This window comes from Vicugna pacos, chromosome 17 (genome assembly GCF_048564905.1).
Source record: "Vicugna pacos chromosome 17, VicPac4, whole genome shotgun sequence".
NCBI classification, from domain to species: domain Eukaryota; kingdom Metazoa; phylum Chordata; class Mammalia; order Artiodactyla; family Camelidae; genus Vicugna; species Vicugna pacos.
In genome coordinates, this window is record NC_133003.1 from 32,658,953 (window position 1) to 32,680,752 (window position 21,800).

The 21,800-nt window shown below is 42.9% G+C and overlaps 1 protein-coding gene across 1 annotated transcript in view; it reads left to right on the forward strand.

Annotated features, from left to right (window-relative positions):
• Window positions 1–18,151, forward strand: part of SYNPR (synaptoporin) — a 269,408-nt gene extending 251,257 nt beyond the window's left edge. The window contains exons 5-6 of the mRNA XM_006196463.4: window positions 13,891–14,082; window positions 16,476–18,151. Coding sequence (XP_006196525.1) covers window positions 13,891–14,082; window positions 16,476–16,733 — 450 coding nt within the window. The 3' untranslated portion in view covers window positions 16,734–18,151. The remainder of the gene's footprint in view (window positions 1–13,890; window positions 14,083–16,475) is intronic.
• The last annotated feature ends 3,649 nt before the right edge of the window (window positions 18,152–21,800 follow it).

Below are 21,800 nucleotides of genomic sequence, written 5' to 3' on the forward strand. Positions count from 1 at the left end.
TGGACTAGGTGCGGCAGTAGTTATAAAAATATATTTGACGCAGTTTCAATGAGGCATAATCTCAGCAGTGCCATAATGATTAAGGGACCAGGCTCTGGAGTCAAAACCGTGTTCATGTCCTGGGCCTTCTGCTTGCTTGGCTGGGTGACCACCGTGGGCAATTTATTTAACCTCACTGTGCCCCTATGTCTTCACTTGTTAATTGATGAAAATAATAATTCCTACCTTATCACTGAGAATTAAATGAGGTTAACACTTAGCCCAGTGCCTAGTATATGGAAATGACTCAGTGAATCGTAAAAGAGAGAAAAGAAGGAGCAAGTTACCTTGAAATTGGATTGGGAACATGAGACCTACCCATAGGAGACTGAGACAGAATGGCAAGGTGTGCAAAGTAGTATGGGAAAGCTCTTGAGAGCAGGACCATGGACAGCGGTGGGCGCTGGCACAGACAGGGAAGTTTTTAGGGTGGAGGTTTCCACATAGACTAGGACCTCACTTCTCGCAGTTTGTCCACGGGCCAGCACCCTGGCATCCCTTGGAAGAAGTACAGACTCTCAGACCGACTCCAGACCTACTGAAGCAGACTTTGCGTCTCAGCCAGATGCCCCGGAGGGTCGCGGCATGTCAAGTGGAGAAACCCCGCTCTCGGACACATCCGCTCCTCGGAGCTTGCGGGCCTGCCGTTCCCTCTTAGCATGCACATCAACACTCATGGAAGGGTAGCGCTGGGGCGAGGGAGACCGTCCTCCCCAGAACTCCCAGTGCGGGGGAAAAAAAAACCCACTGTGAATGTTAAAGTCTAACAGTTGTGTGTTGGGAATATGATAGAACTGACAAAAATAAGTGGAATCAGCTAAATAAAGCAAGAAACATAGGTTATGATTCAATTAATATTTATGCCTAGACAGGGTACAAATCACAAATATTTATTTCATCCAGACTGAAAATGACAACCAAGAAAACATATGAGCACTCTTTCGGGGAGGGTTTGGGCAGAAGTCTCTGGTACCCTCCGGCTTACAAAAAACACCATGTATTCCTGGAGAATGCATTGACATTTCAATTCCATGTGTCTCCCTATTCCTTCTTCTCTCACACACATCAAACAACACCATGTTTCCACGCTATGTACACAACACACATTGCACACACACACACAGCCTCATCCACACCTTGCCACTTTCTCATGTTTGCCTGCCTTCTGTCCTTAGACACCTGTTTAAATCTTGCCTGCCGGAGGCATGGAATCTTCAAGCGGAAATAAACTTACAGGAAATAGGATAGGAACAGAAGGAAAAACTGATGGTGAAGATAATATCTCTCATTGATTGGGTACCTCGTTGTACCCACAGATTATCCATTCTTTTTTTAATTCTCGCAATAACTCCCGAAGACAAGCTATGAATTCTCTCCCATTAAAGCTGAGGAAATAACCACCTACAAGGTCAAATAAACTGCCAGGTGGTGTGCAGCTAAGGACTCACACAACTGAGACTTGAACCCAGGTCTGCCTGCTCCCCCATGGACAGAGCGGCGCCAGCGTCTTTGAATCCAATAACCATCTTTTTGAGGAATGGCTTCTAATTTGTAATTCAAATGTAGTATTTTCCCTCACTTTCACTTCGTATGATGAGCAGGGAATTGGCAAAGGAATTTTCTGAAGTCAGGCTGAATTTCAGCCGTGGATGGTGAAGTGAGGATAATTTCCTCGCTGGTATTTTAGAGGTTCTTCATTTTTAACCATCTGTTGCAGGCTGACAGATGGGTTGATAGATGACAGAATAATGGGTCTTCAACTCTAGAAAGGCAGAAGGAATGCTGGAAAAATAGCAGCTCTTTTCATGAACCTAACACCGCTTGCTCACTTGCAAAAAATAAAAAATAAAAGTTGGTGGGAGGGAGGTGTGAGCTATAATCATAATCATTCTCCCTAAACAGAAAGTTTCTCATAATTACCGAAGGTCAAATCCAGTAAAATACGCCTATTTTTAAATTATGCCAAAGTTCTCAAATCCAGCCATTTTTAAAAGGTATATGGGGGAGGGGAAGACAGATATAAAGGAAAATTTTTAAAAGCCCCCAAAACCTTTCTTCTATCCGTTATCTTCCAGTCATTTAATTTTTTCATAGGCAGCCCTTGTTATGAGTTTCTTATATCTTTGAAATAATTTACAAAACCTGTAGATTTTTCAATCCAAACGATGTCCACTCTAAGTGACTCTGCCAAACATGAAGTCTCTTTCCTTTCTTCTTGCATTCAGTGTCTGTATATGAGAAGTCATGCCAGACATTCAGCTGGGCACAGGCACATAGGTGGTTAAGATTGTTCCATCTCCAGGGAACTTAAAGGGTCCAGTGAATGAGGTCAATGTATGAAAAGAATTTAAATAGCACATAATATGTGCCTTCTGAGAATGTAGCAATGCCCAGGGTATCCATTGATCATAGTAGCGACTCATTCTCCCAGGAAGAATGTCTGCAAATGGCCAGGCATGTCTTAACACAATTATCCTAGATCTTTTCTAATGTCTTGTAACCAGATGAAAGAGTCTCTTTCTCTCTCACACACACACAGACACATGCCTGGCCATTGCCAAATAGGTTTGAAGCTCTACTCACAAAGAACCACTGGCTTAAACGTGAGACTGTATTAACAAAATTTTGGCCATGTGAATTTAACCTCAGCAGAGTGAATCTATTTTGAAAAGAACATCAGAATACAGAGTGAAAAAAAAATCAAAGGGGAAAGATATAGCTCAGAGGTAGAGCACATGCCTAGCATACACAAGGTCCTGGGTTCAACCTCCATTAAAAATAAATAAAAAACCTAATTACCTCTCCCCCCACCAAAAACAAAAAAATAATCAAGTCATGACAGCTGCATTCATGGTCAAATGTCACTGACCAGGACAAAATCAGGCCATGTCCCTTGAAGATGGCACCATCTTCACCACCATCATCGTCCCAACCATAAATGCAACAATGAAAATACCCAAGTCTCCACAATTAACATTTGTATTTTTTTTTGTATTTAATTTTAATTCTCACACCAATCCTGTAAGGTGGGCACTCCTATTCCATGTTATAGATGTAAACCTTGAAGCCCAGAGGATTTTTAAATCTGTGATCAGATTTGCTTTATTGTATTATTTCCAGCCATGCATAGCAATTCTTTTATGTCCTCTCTGGGAGCTATCACTGGTGGAGAATAGTAAGTTAATAATAGGATTATGTTTTCAAAGGAGTATTTGACAGCCTGGATTTCTCTCGGCAGTTCCTTCCCACTCTAAGATTATGTAATTCCTGAGAAGGACAATGTGCATGTTTTTCCCAGCTGCAGGGAAGGTGATGGCAAGAGAACACGGAACAGGGTTCAGAGAGGAGCTGTGTTGCTTCAGAAGGTGGCCCCTTAAAGGTCTGCCAGCATTTTCTAAGTCAAAATTTCTGTGTTGCTCACTTGAAATGATGTCCTGTAAGATGCATCCATTTTTAAAATACAGGTTGGTGGTGGGGGTGGGGTGGGGGGGCAACTTAAAATTATTTAGACAAATTGAGAAATCAAATCACTTTGGATTGTCTGATATTTGAATGGTCCATGCCTCTATTGTTTGCCATTGTGTGGGGGGAAAAGTAGTTGTGTGTCAACTGTTTTGTTTTTTTTTTTTAAGAAAGTATATGTGTGAGATAAGTCATATGTCTCCCAAGTCTTATATATTATATCTATAAAGTTATGATGGAGTAGTTTTGTTCACATGATGAAAAACATTGTAGCCAAGGAGACACGTGAGAGATTAAGTTCAAATCTGGCTGCTTTTGACTTCAAGCCTCCTCCCACCACGTCTCCTCTATACTACATTTCCTGCAGATGTTTCATCTATATGCTGCCTGACATCTGGTGTTTTCCAGATATGTTCGCAATGCCCAGAGGTTGCATGGCAAGTTGACAAAGCTGGTGGTTAATCATCCAAACCTTAGCAATTTCATCTTGCTGGTTCAGTGGGAGCCGCCCCCCATCCCCCACAAATATCTTGGAAGTGCTTTAAAAAATACGTAAAAATAAAAAAACCTAGTAAGGTGTTCAGTCAATAAGCAAGTCCAAATTTCCAGATTCATCCTTGACTAACTCTACAGATGTGATTATTTTTTCCCCTCAGTTATTTTAAGACATCCAAACTGGTTTCAACTGCTGCCTCACCTCTGGTCTGAGACTTGAGCATCTTACTTGTTTCTGTGCTTCTCGGCAGACGTGTCCAAGCCAGTAACCAGCTATTTGGAAACAGTGCCGTGTTCTGCGTAAGCTAGCGACCCATATGGAAACATTAACAGCCCTGGTTGTTTCCCTCAGCTTACAAACTCTTATAGTGTGAGGGTTGTGAGGGTCCAGAAAGGCAGGCGCACTCTTCTGCCGGTAACATGTAGACATGTCAACACAACCATCCCAGACCCCTTTACCCCGGGGGCCTACTTTGTTCATTGCTCTCAGAGGGACAGGGTTGCAGGTTTGCAAGTGCAGAGAGCTGATAGCCTCAGCAGCCATGTGGGCCACCAAAATTTCCAATAAACAAGCTGTGTTCCCTAGGGACAAACCTTTAAAACTCCTGGATACAACCAGATCTATGCAGCTTTCCTTGTCCCCTTAAACCGGCCAGTGCCCCGAATGCATTTTTTGTTTGTTTTCAAAACATCTTGTTCTTTTTCCGCAAAGTCATTATCACCATCTGCAATTGCACGTTCCCCTGTGATTATCTGAGTAAGGTGTCTCTCTTCCAACAGAATGGGTGCCGGGGCGATGTTTGTTTTTATTCACTTGGGTATTCCTAAGACTCAGCACCTAGCTGGTTGTTATTAGAGATTTGTTGAATAAATGAATGAACCTACCTGATTTATTTGACCGTCAAAATCCACTGAATAATACCAACACACTTTTCTATACTGTTGAATATTCAATTGTTATATATAGAATTTGCCTGTATGCATGTGTGTGTGTATGTGTGTATGAAAATTCATTGAGGCACTGAGCTAAGCATTTTATTGAAATAACTCGTTTTTCTTTGGCAAAAATCCTGTGAAAATATATGCTATTATTACCCCATTTTACAGATAGAAAAACTGAGGCTGAATTGGGTCCCAGAGCTACTTAATAAGAGTAGAGATTTGAACTCAGGGCTACCTCATTCCAGAGACTGTAGACTGAACCACTGTGTGATATTTTCTTTTCTAAAAACATATCTATAATGAGAACTACCTCACAAATTCTTGGTGAAGATTAAGTGGAATAATGTATGGGGGGAGGGTATAGCTCAGTGGTAGAGCACATGCTTAGCATGCACGAGGTCCTGGGTCAAAACCCCAGTACCTCCATTAAATTAATCAATTAATAAAACTAATTACCTCTCCCCATTTTTTGAAAAAATAAAATAAATAGAATGATGTATGCAAAGGCCTTAGCACAGTGCCTGGCTTATGGTAAGCACTGAGTCAAGAGCCACTGTCACTAATAATATTACTACTATTTCTATTCATTTATTTTGAACAGTTATTAATTTTCTTACTTTACTATGAACTTGTTTTGAAAGGTTTGTGGTACTTGTAATGAAAAGTTTAGGCAAGATCGACTGGAAATCAAATCAGGTTATAAGGAGTGTTTCTAGCATAAAATGTACAACAGCATTGCAGCGAGCTAGTGGAGAGTTTGCATCCATTCCCAGATCGCCAGACAGCCGAGAATAGCTCCTTCTGGCACCCAGATTATGAAATCAATTGTCTACGACTGAGCTTGAGGGAGAGATGCAGAGGATCTTTTTTTAAACGCTTCTTTTCATAAGAAAAGTTAAAAAAAAAAAAAACAGACGATGATGAAACAGGAGCCCTCAGTCCCACAGCTGAGCAATCACAAATCAAGTGATAAAGTTCTCTGGGAACCGACTGAAAAAGTGCAATATGTCCATCACAATCAAATCTAACTTAGGAGAAGAAGAAATGAAATCCTACACTGATTCTCAGGCATGAGCCAGAGCCTTCACACAAGAAACAAGATGACTGATTATTATTACCCAGCCTCAGCGTCCACTGCAGCTTTCTTTCTGCAAAATCCTGATCATGTGACGATAGTGCATTTCACAGTTATAACGTAAAACTACCCTGACAGTGCATAGAAAGCAGAGGTGTAAACCACTTGCCACCTAAAAACAGACCTTCTCAGGCTGGTGTCTCCCTGCCGCTGCTCCATGTTCAGAACAGTACCCAGCCCAGAGTGGGGAAAATAATCAATACCGAACAGACGACTGGGGAAAGGGACAAACAGAGCGATGGACAAATGAACAAGCCAATGGGATTCACAGTCAAACAGGTCTGAGTTTGGTACCCAGTTCCTCTTTTTTACTTGCCTCCTCTAAGCGCTTCGTCCTTCATCCTTAAAAGAGAAAAACTGACTCTACTTCACGGGCTTGGGGTTAGGCTGAACTGACCGCACTGGGTTAGTCTCATGTACCCACCCCCAGAAGGGGCCATGTAACCCTTTCCGCACCTCATTCTCTGCCCCACTGCTGTCACCTGGGCCATGAATGAGTCACTGTCGCTTTTTGAATTAAATTATTTTTTTGAACTTCAATAAAATGCATTTTTGAAGAAAGCTCCGTGCCCCTCCTGGAGATAGAAATCCAGGATTATTTGACATAATTAGAAGATAAACTTGGAAACGGGTCAGTGGGAAATGAGTACTGTATTCCAGCCAGGTCCCCTTGTTTGCCTGAAGGGCCTGAGCCTGGGGCCAATTTTCTTTGATAAATAGGCGTGAAGTATTTGCTAAGCAGGTGTTAGAGAAAGATCAGCACCCAGCGGAGACTCACTCCTTTACTAAGATTGTAAGAGAATTGCGAAGGAGATAGCTTTTCTTGCTGCGACGTGTGACTCCATGTTATTTATTGCTATGTCTGTGTTCACACAATTCGATAGTCCAAACTTCAGAAAGCCTGGGCATAATGGGAAACCACTTGCTAAACATGGAGCCCAGGGTTCTGGTTTGAAATCTCGGTTACTTATGACAACTTGGACACATCACTTGGCATTCCTGAATCTGTAAAATGGGCATAATTATCTTTACCCTCTTGCAGTTATTGTGAAGATCAAACGATTTTCTGTGGTAGCATGTTAAAAACTGTAGACGCTCTCCAGAAGTCAGGTGTCATTATGGTCAGTCTTGCAAATGACATAATGAAATAAATCTGTGAGTGGACAGAAAGTTACCCCATCCAGCCACTGCTTAGGGACTCTCTCTTCTAAGACAAATCCAAAGCTCTTCCCTGAGCTGAGCTTCTATCTTGCTGTTTGATTTCTTTGTTTCTGATGGACAGCCTCATGCTGGGATTCCTGAATGCTGACTCAGCAAAGTGAATCCAGCTACACTGAGGGTGGGGGTGACCAGTTTCTGGTATAGGTGCTCCGTGTAGGAGTCAGCCACAGAAAAAAGAGCAAAGCCGTCCAGTTGGAAAGATAAAGTCCCTGGAGTTGAAATACTAGGAATATTTGCTAATAGACAGAAATGGGAAATTGACTATGATTACCAATGACCAGTGAAGCTGCAGGTGTGCCATCATCAGGGAGAGACAGACAGATCTACCTGGTTCTCAAATAGTACGTTTTCTGTCACCAAAAATGACTCCCTCTTGTATGCCCCAGAGTGATCCAGGACAAACATCTTTAACTATTACATTCCAGTAAAGATGAGTTTGCTAGCAGCAAATTAGGAGACGTGGGGGCAACAAAAACACTCCGAACAAACAAAATGGAAACAAACCACCCCGCCAGCATTAAGCCAGGCTGCTCCCTCTGCCGAGGAAGCTGTTTTCCTGGATCACCGAACAGATACTTAAAACGTATTGCAGAAACACAACCAGTCAGCGTGTCAGTGTTTTTTCGGTACAATGTGAGACCAATAGCTCAGAGCACATTTCATAAGCACCCTGATGAACCGTGGGCACATCTTTCAGCCCTCGTAGTTTATTCATCTGCAACATGGAGCTTAGTAATGCTTCCTCTGACTTCTTGAGGTTTTACGGGGGCTGCATATATCCCAAGTGTGAAGAATTTTCGGGAACCAGGAAACCATCTTTCAAATGTCAGCCTCTCCTCTTTATGGGAGGTGATAGCATGAGCAAAGTTAGCAGAAAATATCTTCAAAGGGTTATACAGATGCACCATGATAACCTGGCATTAAATGTTGTTACAGAGGTATGTCTTGAGTTTCTTCCATGCATGCCCCATCTCTGTTAGACAGACAAGGGACAGTGTTTGTAAACAACTGGATTCTCGCCTGAACCGTCAGGAGAAAGTCACTTCTCAAGCACAGGGCATTTACCTCTCCTGATGTAGAAGATGGTTGCAGGTGGACCTTTAACACGGCTTTAAATAACATGAGTGAGAACGTTACTGTATCTTCCATTTAACTTTAAGCCTTCTAATTAGGTCATGCTAGTGTGTCTTTAATATCCCTCTAACACTCGTTAATCTCCCTTTTAACAGAGATCCTATGCTCCAGAGCCTTGTGCAAACATCTCCAGCTAGAATTTAAAGTATTCTGCTTTCACTGAAGAGCACGTATGTGTGCAGGTGTGCCATCATCAGGGAGAGACAGACAGGTCTACCTGGTTCTTCCGTCTGTGGCGAGTCGTGTTGGTTTAACATCTAGGAACCGCATATAACCTCCTTCTGAGATAACCTCACTTATGTCAAGAGGGTCATGTGCTTCAAATGAAATATGAAACATGACACAGGAAGGGGTGTGTGGATAAAATCAGAATTGCTGAGAAAGTGCCAAACTCCTAAAACTTACAGACTATCAACTAAGGTAAATATCTACCTGAAACAGACCAATGAATATCTCCGCCAACTTGTACAGAAAGCTCATGATCCAGCGCAGTGAAGCCAGGCATTAATTGTAAGGGAAGGATTTGGCCTGTGTGTGCTTCAGCTTCCTCTGGAGAAAAGCAGGGTTACCGTAAGTACCTAGGCCAGAAGGTTAATGACGTCCGTCAGTGCTGAGCAGAGTGCCTGGTGTGTGGGAGGCACGCGAGATGTGACGGCACATTTAACGTGACACAGCACAAAAGGTGACAGCAACGGTTGTTGCAGTTCCTAAGACAACCACTAGTTTGGGACAACCTCTGATGGACCTTCTGCCCCTCTCCACCATGTTGTGTGTCCAGGAGGTAACTTGCTTGGATCACATGGGGTTCCAGTTGGGTTTGGCCAGTGGCAGGGAAACCAGTGGGTTAAACCCATTTCACCTGCCTTCGCCAATCAAGGTCTTGCAACGTGCTCCAAGTGCTAGGAACTTGGAGTCAGCTGTGTCTCGTTGGAGCTGAGAGGGTCAGGACAGGGTGGGACCAACAACCCTTCAACTGAGCATGCGCCAGCGTCTGCTCGGGCCCTTTTGACGTCAAGGGGCAAAAAAAAAACCTCCACGTGTAGAGGACTGCAGCTTTGTTACGCCTGCGCAGAATAAGGATTCCCGCACCTTTTTCCAATCATCTTTCCCCTCACTCCCCACGTTCCCCAGGGCGTGGACCACCCTGCTGCTTTGGTTATCCCATAAATACCCGCCAGCCCCTTGCCTTTCCGGAGGTAGACTTGAAATTTGTTCTCCTGTTTTCTCGCTTGGCTGCTTTCTGACTAGTCGCTCGCTCTCTCGCTCTCTCGCTCTCTCGCTCTCTCGCTCTCTCGCTCTCTCGCTCTCTCGCTCTCTCGCTCCCGCAAACCTGAGCATCGTGGCATTTTAGCTTGCCGAACGAAATGAACTTTTTTCAGTAACGGGACCTCCACTGGAGATTAAAGGATGGGAGGAAAAGGGTGAGGGGAGGAAGGGGCGGGGGGGAGGTCAGGGATTTGCACCAGCATCTCACTACCTAAAAGCAACTTCTACTCAGGCTTACACCCAAAGTCCCCCCTCCAAAAAAAAGTTGAGGCTAATTTATACTCTAGCTAGAATTCTGACACAGTGACCCCATTGTCAGACTTTGCTTAGGGACAGAAAACCTGAATTAAGTCTTCTTTCTGGAACCCTTTGTTGCAAAAACTCTCAATTCTAATGACGTTTATTTTTTGATCTAATTATAAATCCTGATGCTGCTGTGTAAAGACAAGTAGAACCATGTGAAGTTCTGTCTGGGAGAGCCTTTGATGTAATCAGTCCGTGCCTTGACCACATTGCCATGCTGTTTTTATTTGGCCTGATGATAAAACATGTTTAAAATAAAAACAAGCTTCTGTAAAGCAAAAATCATCTCTAATCCTACCATTACCACTCGGTAAACTCTTAAACGTAAATTTGTCTAACCAAATTGGGACCATCTTGTCTATTCATTTGCTCTTCCTTTCATTTATTCTCTCAACAAATGTTGCTGGCACCTCTTCTGGCAAGACCCAGAAATAAGCAAGGTAGATGAAGTCCTCGCCCTCAGGGAGCTGACATCTTACTGGGAGAAAAGGCACACACACATTTTCACTCCTAACAACTGTCCTATGAAGAGATGCTGTGAATACCCCAATCTACAGAGGGCTAAATTGAGGTTTCCCGTAGTACAGCAGAGTGCCTAAGCACACACAGGTGTCTGACGGCAGACGCTGAGCTTGTAACTTACGTGGGATACCTTTAGTACGATATACGAGTCCTTTTTATAAAATGGCCCTAAGGGGTAAAAGGTTGGATTAACTCCCCAAAATAAATGTATTGGCTCTAAGGACATGGATCCTGACCTCAAACAAAGTTTATGAACTCAGTAACAAAACAAGCAAACCAATAGAAACATGGGTAGAAGACCTTCATAGACATTTCTCCAAAGAAGACATCCAGGTGGCCAATGGGGACATGACAAGATGCTCAACACTGCTGATTATTAGAGAAATGCAAATCAAAAGTACAATGAGGCATATATAAAATAAACAACAAGGACCTACTGTATAGCACAGGGAACTATATTCAAAGTATCTTGTAATAACCTATAATGGAAACTAATTTGAAGAAGAATATATACTGTAACTGAATCACTTTGCTGCACCCCTGAAACTAACACAACATTGTAAATCAACTATAATTTAAAAAAAAATGAGGTACCGTCTCACACTGGTCAGAAAGGCCATCATTAAAAAGTCTACAAATAACATACTGAGGAGGGTGTGAAGAAAAGCAAACCCTCCTACACTGGTGGTGGTAGTGTAAACTGGTACAGGCACCATGGAAAACAGTATGGAGGTTCCTTAAAAAACTAAAAATCGAGTTGCTATATGATCCAGCAGTCTCACTCCTGGGCATGTATCTGGAAGAACTCTAACTCAAAAACATACATGCATCCCAATGTTCACAGCAGCACTATTTACAATAGCCAAGACATGGCAGCAACCTAAATGTCCATCAACAGATGATTGGATAAAGAATTGTGGTGCACATGATGGAATATTACTTAGCCATGAAAAAGAAATAATGCCATTTGCAGCAACATGGGCAGACCTAGAGATTATCACTGACCAAGTGAAGTAAGCCAGAAAAAGATACATACGTGATATCACTTATATGGGGAATCTAAAATATGACACAAATGAACGTATTTACAAAACAGAAACAGACTCATAGACATAGAAAACAAACTTATGGTTACCAAAGGGGAAAGAGGGTGGGGGGAGATGAATTAGGGATGTGGGATTAGCAGATACTACTGTGTATAAAACAGATAAACAAGGTCCTATTGGGTAGCAGAGAACTACATTCAATATCCTGCAATAAACCATAATGGAAAAGAACATGAAAAATAATGTGTGTGTGTGTATATATATATAACTGAATCACTTTGCTGTACACCTGAAACTAACACAACATTGTAAATCAACTATATTTCAAAAAAAAATAAAATTTTTTAAAGTTGTTTATACTAAAAATTTTTTTAAGTTTTAAATAAAGTTTGTTTAGGGAAAGTGACTCATTACCACTTTGTCATATTTAACTCAAGCAGGGCCTCAGGCCCTACTTTTTGACTTTCTAAGGGTCCTTGTTTTAAGTAAGAAGATGAATGTTCCTTAAAGCAGACTTGAAAGGCAGTGGAGAATAGTCAAGCTCATAGGTCCTGGAAGCAGATGCCAGGCTTGGAATCCTGGCTCCCCTACTTACTAACTCATGGCTCAGGATTTTATTTAACCTCTTCTTGCCTCATTTTTCTCAACTGTAAAATGGGTACAGGACAAGCATCTATCTCACAGTGTTGTTGTCAGGGTTAAACGAGTTAATACATACAACCTTGGAATAATACTTCACATAATAAGTGCTCAATAAATGTTAGGCATTTTTACCATTATTTTAATAAATACATCTAAAAACTTTGATATTATTTTCTCCAATTTCCAATTGAGAGGTTTTCACATGACTCTGTTCTTAAGTATTTCCTCATCCCAACAGTCTTTCTGATTATGATGAGCATAAATGATGGCAGCTACTGTCTCATAACTGGGATTATAGGGTATCTGTGGCCGCTAACAAATCTGTAATATCAAGAGGAGCTGAGTCCATATTTTGCGTTTTTAAACCCCCGTAAGACCTTGCTCAATACCTGGTGCATTACTCAGAAATTACTCTTCGAATGCAGGAATGAATGAATGAAATAAGGTACCAGACTGAATACGAACAGCAAGTTGTATCTGACACAGTCAGCCTGGCTTGTTTATGTGTAATCATCCCTCCAATTTCTAATTCAAATCCCAACCCTGGAGTCTCTTTACTCCAAATGTTCTTATTGACATTGAAACGCTGCGGATATTGTGTTTGTTTGCCTCTTTGTTTATACCTCCGTCTCATTCCAGAAACGACTTCAGATGCTCACAAGGAAACATGAAACTCGGGATGAAATTAATTAAAAATGAGGGGGAAAGAAGACAGGAAAGGCAGGATGGGTATAGAAAACAAAGCCTGGAATAGTGTTAAAATACCAGGCTTTATAAAAACCCTTATGAGTGGGTAACAAATTGGCCCTAAATTTTCTAAAGCCCCTATGAAACGTTCAGCTGGTTTGCGGCATAATGTTCAATGGCCCCTGGATGAAAAGAGACCAGTTGCTTCAAAGATTCAGCCACTCTTAGCAGTGGACCCTCTATAACATTCTCACAAAAGTCACACCTAACAAATGTCATCGTCAACAGCATCTCTATTTAGAGTGTAAGAGTTCCTTCGGTGTAGGTCATGGGATCTTGATGAAAAGTAATTCAGTCACAGCATGAGGGAAGGCTCCCCAGAGTAAGGGAGATGTGCCGTGCCCTTGGGTGGGAAAGAAATATATACCAAGTTTTCTACTTGAGGCTCTTATCGTTTAGAATTTTTAAAAGTCTATTTCTGCTGAAATTTACTATTTTCCTTTCCAGATCGGTGTTTTTATTATTCTAGGTAAACAGATGCAACATTTTTATATTAGTGAAACATAAACACAGTAGATATGAAAACTTGTCCTATGTTATTTATTTACTTGGAGGAGGGTAAAAATGAATTTTTATTTACTTTAATGGAGGTACTGGGGATTGAACCCAGGACCTTGTGCATGCTAAGCATGTGCTCTACCACTGAGCTATACCCTCCCCTCGAATTGTCCTATGTTAAAACGTGGTCTGCTAAGTCTTGGGTGGTAACTCCCACTGCCTCCCCCCTCCCATTATCCAAAACATAGTAAGCATTCATTAATATTGCTATTATTTATTTTCTAGAAATATAATATCACAAACTTTGTTTTTTATTATGGTTCCAATGCTATGCGTTCTTGGAATTTTCCAAATGGCAAACCAAAGGGCTGTATAAACACATCGATTTGTTTCTAAAGTTCACATTCTTCTTCCTGTGTTATCTTTCTGTTCCTGTAGGACTTCATTGTCACTGTAGTCTTTTCGTTCTTGTGGCTGGTGGGTTCGTCAGCTTGGGCCAAAGGGCTGTCTGATGTCAAGGTCGCTACAGATCCCAAAGAAGTACTCCTACTGATGTCCGCTTGCAAACAGCCATCCAACAAATGCATGGCGGTCCACAGCCCTGTGATGTCCAGCCTGAACACTTCTGTGGTACGTTGCCCTCTATGCGTTACCTCCCAAATTTTTGTCTGCCAATCAGAAAAACGTCTCAGGAGGCATCTTGGAAATGTTTGCCTCTGAAACTAGCCCAATCTAAAAGGTGGCCCGTTCACTCCACATGCAAGATGCTCCTTTGGCCTTCCGGTTTTCTACAGCCAGAACCGTAGGCTTTAATGCTGCCAATTAGAGTTCTTAGTAAGAACCCAGTAGATACTGGCAGCTGGTGCCTGGATGACAGTCAAGTCAAAATTCTCAGCCGGAAGCAGATAAATACAATCTGAACTTTCAGGCTGAAGTCTGCCAGAAATGAAAAGGAATATTTGATGGGAGAAGAGGTTTCCTGGGAAGAAAACATTGTTCCAGCCACACATAGTTAAGAGTACATTCAGTTGATTGTCTGCAGAAAAATACGCAGACCCGGTAGAGTACAGAAAAAAAAAATGCAAGGTATGAAAAATAGTCATAATAGTTAAAGTAATGTTTTTTATCTTCTCTGTGCTCCTGGTTGAGTTGCTTGATAACTTTGGAAAAGCTGAACTATATTAGTTGAACAAAGTCAAATATTATCATCAAGTGTATGGCTCTTACAGGCAGACAGAAAATCCGACAGATAGCAGGGCCACTAAGTTGGATTCTTATTTTATGAATGTCAGAACTTGTGTTATTCCAAAGAAACTGTATGAAGGAAACTGTATCTGAGAGACAGAAGCTGTAATGGTAGCAAAAAAGCATGAAGGAGAGACAGTCCAACAAGGTCTGATGAAGGAATGTCAGTCTTTGGCAACCCTTAGCAATAATTATCTTGGCTTCAAGATTATCTTACGTTTCTACAGCTTTTTGGAATCTAGTCTGAGAAGGCATTTAAGAAAGGGGGGGAAAGGGTAGCTGATCAGCAATTGGTGATTTTTCAGTGAATCTCGCCTTGCTAAGATAGTAAAGATTGAAATATATAAACTCTGTATTAAGATCTCACAGTAATTTTTATTTATTTCTGGCCACACCTGTGGATGAATCCTTTGAGGTATAGATGAGAATGTATTCTACTGCTTGTGTAGTTTGTGCCTAATGAAAGTTATTGTAACCCTCATCACAGAATCTAAGAGAAGACAGATAAAATCATTCAGTGTGCTCGTTAGTTCTTCTAGTAAATTGACATCCTGCCCAGTCCGTCTCATTCTGCTCCTGATGCGTCTAATAAGGTTTAGGCTAGGAGATGTGAAATCTGAATGACAAACAATGTGATGTGTCTCTTAAAATCAAAAGAAGAATGGATAGAAACCAAATAAATCTGTGTGGAAGGATAGATCTGGTGCTGTTCTAGTTACAGGTCTGTATCAATTAGTGTCTTCCGATTCCTAGTGACAGAAAACTCAATTTAAACTGGCTGAAACAAGATGATCTTTATATCCTTAAAATCCATTTTTTTGTACGCCAGTCCTGGTAACAGGGTCCGTGTGTGGTGTAACGGTTGGGTTGTGAGTAACAGAAACTGACTCGCCATCCGTAATGTGTGCTTCTGTCGCTCCAGCTTCACTGCAAGCAAACTTGATACATCTTCGCAGATAATCCAGGTGTCCTCTCCCCATTCTCTCTCACACTATGAGCTGGCTATTTCAGTCTGTCTCTTGTCCCACATCTGAGCTAGAATCAAAATCCTTACTCTGATTTCAGTTGCAACAAAATGGCAAGAAAGGATTCAAAGGCCCATGTGCCCCAAAAATGTGCCAGCCAAGAGGTCTGTGGTGGCTCTGTGATGACAAGAGAGTAAGACATCGTGGCTCCTTAGAAACAGGCCCACAGCAACGCCTTGTTTGTGTTCTTACTTTTACGTTTCCCTGATTTCCAGGTTCTTCTTGAGCATCCCTTTTTTTAGAAATCAAGTAGCATCTGGGGAAAGGGAGAGACCATCATTAAAATGAAAGTACTCAACCCTGTGTCCCCTGTAGAAACCTACACACCATGGGAATTGCCTCAGTGAGGGAGACAGTGAGGGATGGGGTAGGAGCGCAGACTATGGGGTCAGATAGAACAGGGCTTGACCCAGGTCTACTACTTACCATGTCACGTGACCTTGAATGAGATCCTTAGCTTTGCGGAACCTCAGTTTTCACATCTTTGATATGGGCATAATAATAGCACCTTCTCTGACTAAATGAATGGATACACATAAAGCCCTTCATGCAGTGCCTAACATGTGATAAGCCTTCATGAAAAGTCAAATATTCTAAATGAAATAGTGATTCCAGATGGGAAACCGGAAGAGGCCTCCAGACTGAGGTGAAGAGGGACCTTTTGTGTTGTGAAGGGTTTTTCTGAAACTGAGATTTATTTTTTCCGGGGTTTCCAGCCAGGCTGTCAGCTCATTTGGTCTGATTCTCCTTCAGGTCTTCGGATTCTTGAACTTTATCCTGTGGGCGGGAAACATCTGGTTTGTTTTCAAGGAGACCGGCTGGCATTCCTCGGGACAGAGATACCTTTCGGACCCCATGGAGAAGCGCTCCAGTAGCTACAACCAAGGCGGGTACAATCAAGACAGCTATGGGTCGAGCGGGGGGTACAGCCAGCAGGCGGGTTTGGGGCCATCCTCGGATGAGTTTGGCCAGCAGCCCAGCGGCCCTGCTTCTTTTACCAATCAGATTTAACAGGGTAGGGTTGGCATTCTTCTGAAGGTAGCCTCACCACCTTCCATTTCAGTGGCAGAAGAATTTTTTTTTTTTTTTGAAGAGTTTCAATTGTGAATGCAGAGAGTGTTGAATGTCAGCCGGAGCTCTGCAGTCCTCATTACAGCAGGAAGGCCCGGGGCGTGATAAATAGTACTTAGAGATGAGATGACGTGAGGAGATATATTATGCATTGCGGATGGCTAGCTGGAGAAGCACCTTGTTACATATGCAGATACTTCCACGGTCGTTTTGTGTGTGTGTGTGTGTTGAGCTAGTAGAAGCATTTCGTAGCTTGACGTCCCTAGTCTGTGATATGCACAAAGGCAATCAAATAGCATTGAGCTTTTTCATGCGCTTTGATGCGAAGGATGTTTTAACGATTTCTCTAAGAAATTCGGTGCATCACAACGTGCATGTGTTACTTTTTTGGATGCGGACCCTGTAGGAGTGTGAGTCACTTACGTATCGGCTTCAGCCAATCAGTCTGTATTTTTTTTTTCTATTTGATGTATCAGTGCTCATGTGATTTAGTGCATGAATAAGCATTTTCTCACAAAATGAACCTCTGAACTGTATTTACGAAAATTTTCCAGTTTGCACCATGAATTTGTTAAATGGACGTTTAAAAGAAATACATTCACTACTTTGTATACTTGCAAATTGGCCCCTCTGGCTTTATCCAGTTCTGAATGCATTGTGACTAAGGTTTGGGTTTTTTTTTTTTCTTTTCCCTGTTAGTAGATACTCAGTGTTATAGATGGTATTTATTCTATTTAGTTAGCTAAATATTTACATTCCTGTAACTTTCTATGGTGTTTTGTGGTTCTTATATCTATGGACTATGAATAATACAACCAATAACTGTGTGTGTTGATGGAGTCTTGTTTTCTTAGAATAATGGAAATGCAGACTCAAGAAGATACTGTACTGTGCTAACATATTCGTCTATAAAGGATATTCTGTGGAACTTACACTACCAGCTAAACTTTTATTTGTGAAGTTAATATGTTCCTTGATCCAATTATTCAAAACTCTCAAGTCTCAGCTCAACCTACAAAGTCTGATTTGAATATTACCCATAAATTAAAAATGACTTCCATGAACCACTCTGGCTTCCAAAGGGAGTCCTCATTAAATATTTCCCAGAATAGATTCGCTATTAAGAAAATTCCAATCTTTGCCTCTTTAACTCAGTTGAAACCCCAGGGCCCAACCCTGAGGGCCAGCTGAGCCTCTGTATTTCCAGATAAAAGTCATTATCGATGTATAAATTCATTGTGTGATCTGTGATGCTGGAAACATTTTAGCGCAAAACAGCCGTGTGTCATAGGTGATACCTGTAAACAGTTTCCAGAGCCTGTTGGATAAATCTGTATTGTGATGTTTATTTGACCTGAATAAAGTTATTGCCTACAATGCTGGCTGGATAATGGAGAGTTACCACCGCAGAACCTGGTGAGCTGGAACAATGAGAGGACAAAGGGTACGCGCCCAGTGTTTCCAGTCTCTCACCCTGTCCTTGTTTGATGAGTCCAGGGCTGTTCATTCATGAAATCCCGCTCGGGGGCCATGATCAAGAATTCTATCTTTATCCTAGAGAAGCAAAGGGAAGTCATTGACAGGTTTTAAGCAGAGGAGGGACACATTGGGATGAACGCGTTGACAAGATCTCAGTCGCTGTGGGGTAGAGCGGATTGAAGGAGGATAAGAGAAAGGGGCAGGATACAGCCTTGACCTAACACCCACTAGGCAGTGGGTGGGAGTGGGGACAGGGGGAACTGGCTTGAGTTCCCCCCACACCCACCTCTGACTTCCTGGATTTGATCCTTTTTCAGCACAGCCCAGGAGGAGAGAGTGGCCTTCACTTCTTAGACGGTCGTGAACTCTCCCGAGTAGAGAAACCCTCATAACCAGAAGTTCTTTTTACCAGTCTTAACAATCCCAAAGTACACTGGGGCCCTGAGAAATGGGAAGCACCACTTGCCCTGGTCCAGAGACTTGCTTCCATAGTCCTCCTCTGCAGATTTGCAATAACATGCGGCCATAATCCAGCGGTATTTCACTTAAACTGGTTTTATTCCTTCTGGTTTCAAGAAAATAGCCAGTAGATCGGGTCTTTTAAAAAGGGGAGATTTGGCTTTCTCTGACTCACTTCACTTAGTATGATCATCGCTAGGCCCATCCATGTGGCTGCAAATGGCATTATTTCATTCATATGATGCCACTTATGTGTGGAATCTAAAAAAAAATAACGCAAATGAGCTTATTTTTACAAAACAGAAACAGACTCACATAGAAAACAAAATTTTGGTTACCAGCGGGGGTAGCGAGGGAGGGATAAATTGGGAGTTTGGGATTTGCAGATACACACCACTGCAGATAAAGTAAACAAACAAGGTCCAACTGTATTGCACAGGGAACTACATTCAATATCTTGTAATACCCTGTAATAAAAAAGAATATGAAAAAGAATATATGTGTATGTGTAACAGAACCTCTATGCTGTACACCAGAGACTAACGCGACATTGTAAATCAAAATCAATTTTTAAAAAATAATAAAAAGGGGAGTAATCAGTGTGGTAGGAGAGCTTGGGTCTATGTGTCTGACAGACCTGATTAGGAATCGCAGCTTGGCTGCTCACTAGCTGTATTGCAGGATGTGACTTCACCTCCCTGAGCCTTCGCCTCCTTGCGAGGAGGTAAGGCAGACCGGGGAAAAGGGTGAGCTTTGAGATCCCGCCGCCTGGGTTAGAATCCCTGCGCTGTGGTTTACTTGACTGTCCTCTGTCTTCCTCCATGCCTGCTCCAAAGCCTGGGGGCTTCTCGAAAGCCGCAGCCTGGGAACAGGGGAGTTGACACCCCAGGGACCACCTTTGATCGCTGGGGGAATGTGGGCAGGTCAGTAAATGCAAGTTAAGCAGGAGGCTTCAGTTCCCCTTCATTCGGTTGCCCTGTGTCTACAACTCGGATAACAGCAAGATCTGCCTCGTAGGGTTGGGATTGGGATGAAAAAGGTAGCCGTGTAAAAGCGTCCGCCAACAGCTGCTGGCATGCAGTAGGCACTGACTCTGTGTGGGTTCTGTGTGATTCTGGGAGGCAGGAGTGGGGGAGCAGGGAGCGGGGAGAGTGGGGCAGGGCCGGAGGGAGATCCGATGAAAGTCACATTAGTGGTTGCTGGTAAGACCAGGAGAAGCTCCATTCCATCAGGATCTCTAAACAGCAGTTAGAACGGCTCCAGCAATCTTCTAGCAGGAGCAGGGGCTGGGGGTGGGAACATTTGCCCACCCACCCCATCCCCCATGGCTGACAGTTGCCCGGAGGGCTGGTGACTTGCCCACGTTTCCAGGTTGCACTTGCCCGTAGCCTGAGCGGCCTCTTGCGACCTTGAGTCCCAAAACCTCTTAGGTAGGGGGGCTGGCGGTGGGAGGAGGGGGGCTGACGTGAGCGCCATCACCACCCTCCCCTTCCCCCTTCCTGGGGAACAGTGTGGCCTTGAGGAAGGATACAGGGGAGCCTTGGAATTTGCAGACATGAAAGGAGTCAGTGTCAACTGAGCAGGAACAATCCCTCACAGCTGCGGCCGAAGTCAGAGACTGGCCGAGAGGAAACAACCCAGGGCGTCAGTGTCACCTACTAGAGTGACCGGTGACTCTTGTTCCTGCTTGGCCTGGAACGCGGCTGTGCCTGGTCCAGGTGGCTACAGCAGACGGAGAAAGGCAGAGTAACGGGTGTTAATTGGCAGCTGGGAGTCAGTAGGTCCGCGGGCATGCGATGCTGAGTTCCGGGACATACAGGCGGGGGGACGGCATCCACAGTGTCTGCCACCCTGAGGTCTGGCTATGTGAGATAGCTTCACCAACCCTAACGCCAGGAAAAAGCCTAGAACTTAAGTCCCTTTCCTTTTAGTCCTAAGGGATTTTTTTTTCCCCCATTAACACCCAGTCTATCCAGCATTATATAAATAAAACATTAACCTCAATATGCCATGTGATTTTTATCTGTCTGTCCAAAGATGAGAATTTTTAAAAACCATATAAAGTAGCAACTAACATTTATTCAGCGCTTACAATGGGCCAGCCATGGAGCTAAGCACTCCATTTAACCACAGCAGTGCTATGAGGTGGGTGCTAGCATGACTCCTGTGTAACAGTTTAGGAAACCAAAGGTCAGAGACGTTGGATAGTGATAAAATTCTTATGATCACCTTCACTAATAAAAATCATTCTTAATTGCTACTATCTGCCGAGCATCCAGTCCACGCAAAGAACTATGCCCCTACCCGTTATATCCACTTTCCTGTTTCATGCAAGATCCAAAACTATTTTTATACCCACTGAACAGATGAGAGAATGGAGATTCATAAAGATTTGGTAACCTCTTAGCTCAAGGTGACTGAGCTGGAAGTGGGCAAGATGCCAAATTGAAATCCAAGTCTCTGGGTCCAAAACTCCTTGCTCTAAGCCTTGCTAAGCCACAACAGTGCCACGCCCACTGTCCCCCGACGTTTTAAGCCAGAGGTGCTTTGTTTGTCTGAATGGGGCACATTCAGCAATGACCCAGACCATCAAGTGCTTCATTTGGCCTTCCACAGGGATGCTGAGTCCGTAAGAATAGCTTCTGTGAACAAAATCAGACTCAATTCACTAAGTCATTAGGACAGTGAAAGGTCCAGTTGAACGAAGACTAATTTCTTAACATGCTTGACTTGGGGTCTGAGGCTTTGCTTGGTTTGGGAGCTCAGCTAAATGCTGCTCTTCAGAGCCTGCTAGCAGCAACAACCCCCAAGGATGGCCCTGGCTACTCCAGTTCCCCTGGACTGCCATGTATGATGGACACTGAACATTAAAAGGCCAAGATGAAAATAGAAGAAGGCCTCTTGGAAGCCTTGTGTTTCTGTGGAAAATATTTTTTAAGTTTAGTTGAGTATTTTCGCTAAAGGAGCAGGCCCCCTGGTTTATCGAACAAAACACTTGAAGGGAGGTTGTAACAGGTCTAGTAGGTTTCCTGGTGGCTGAAAAGGGGTTTATCTTTGAGCCTCTGCCGT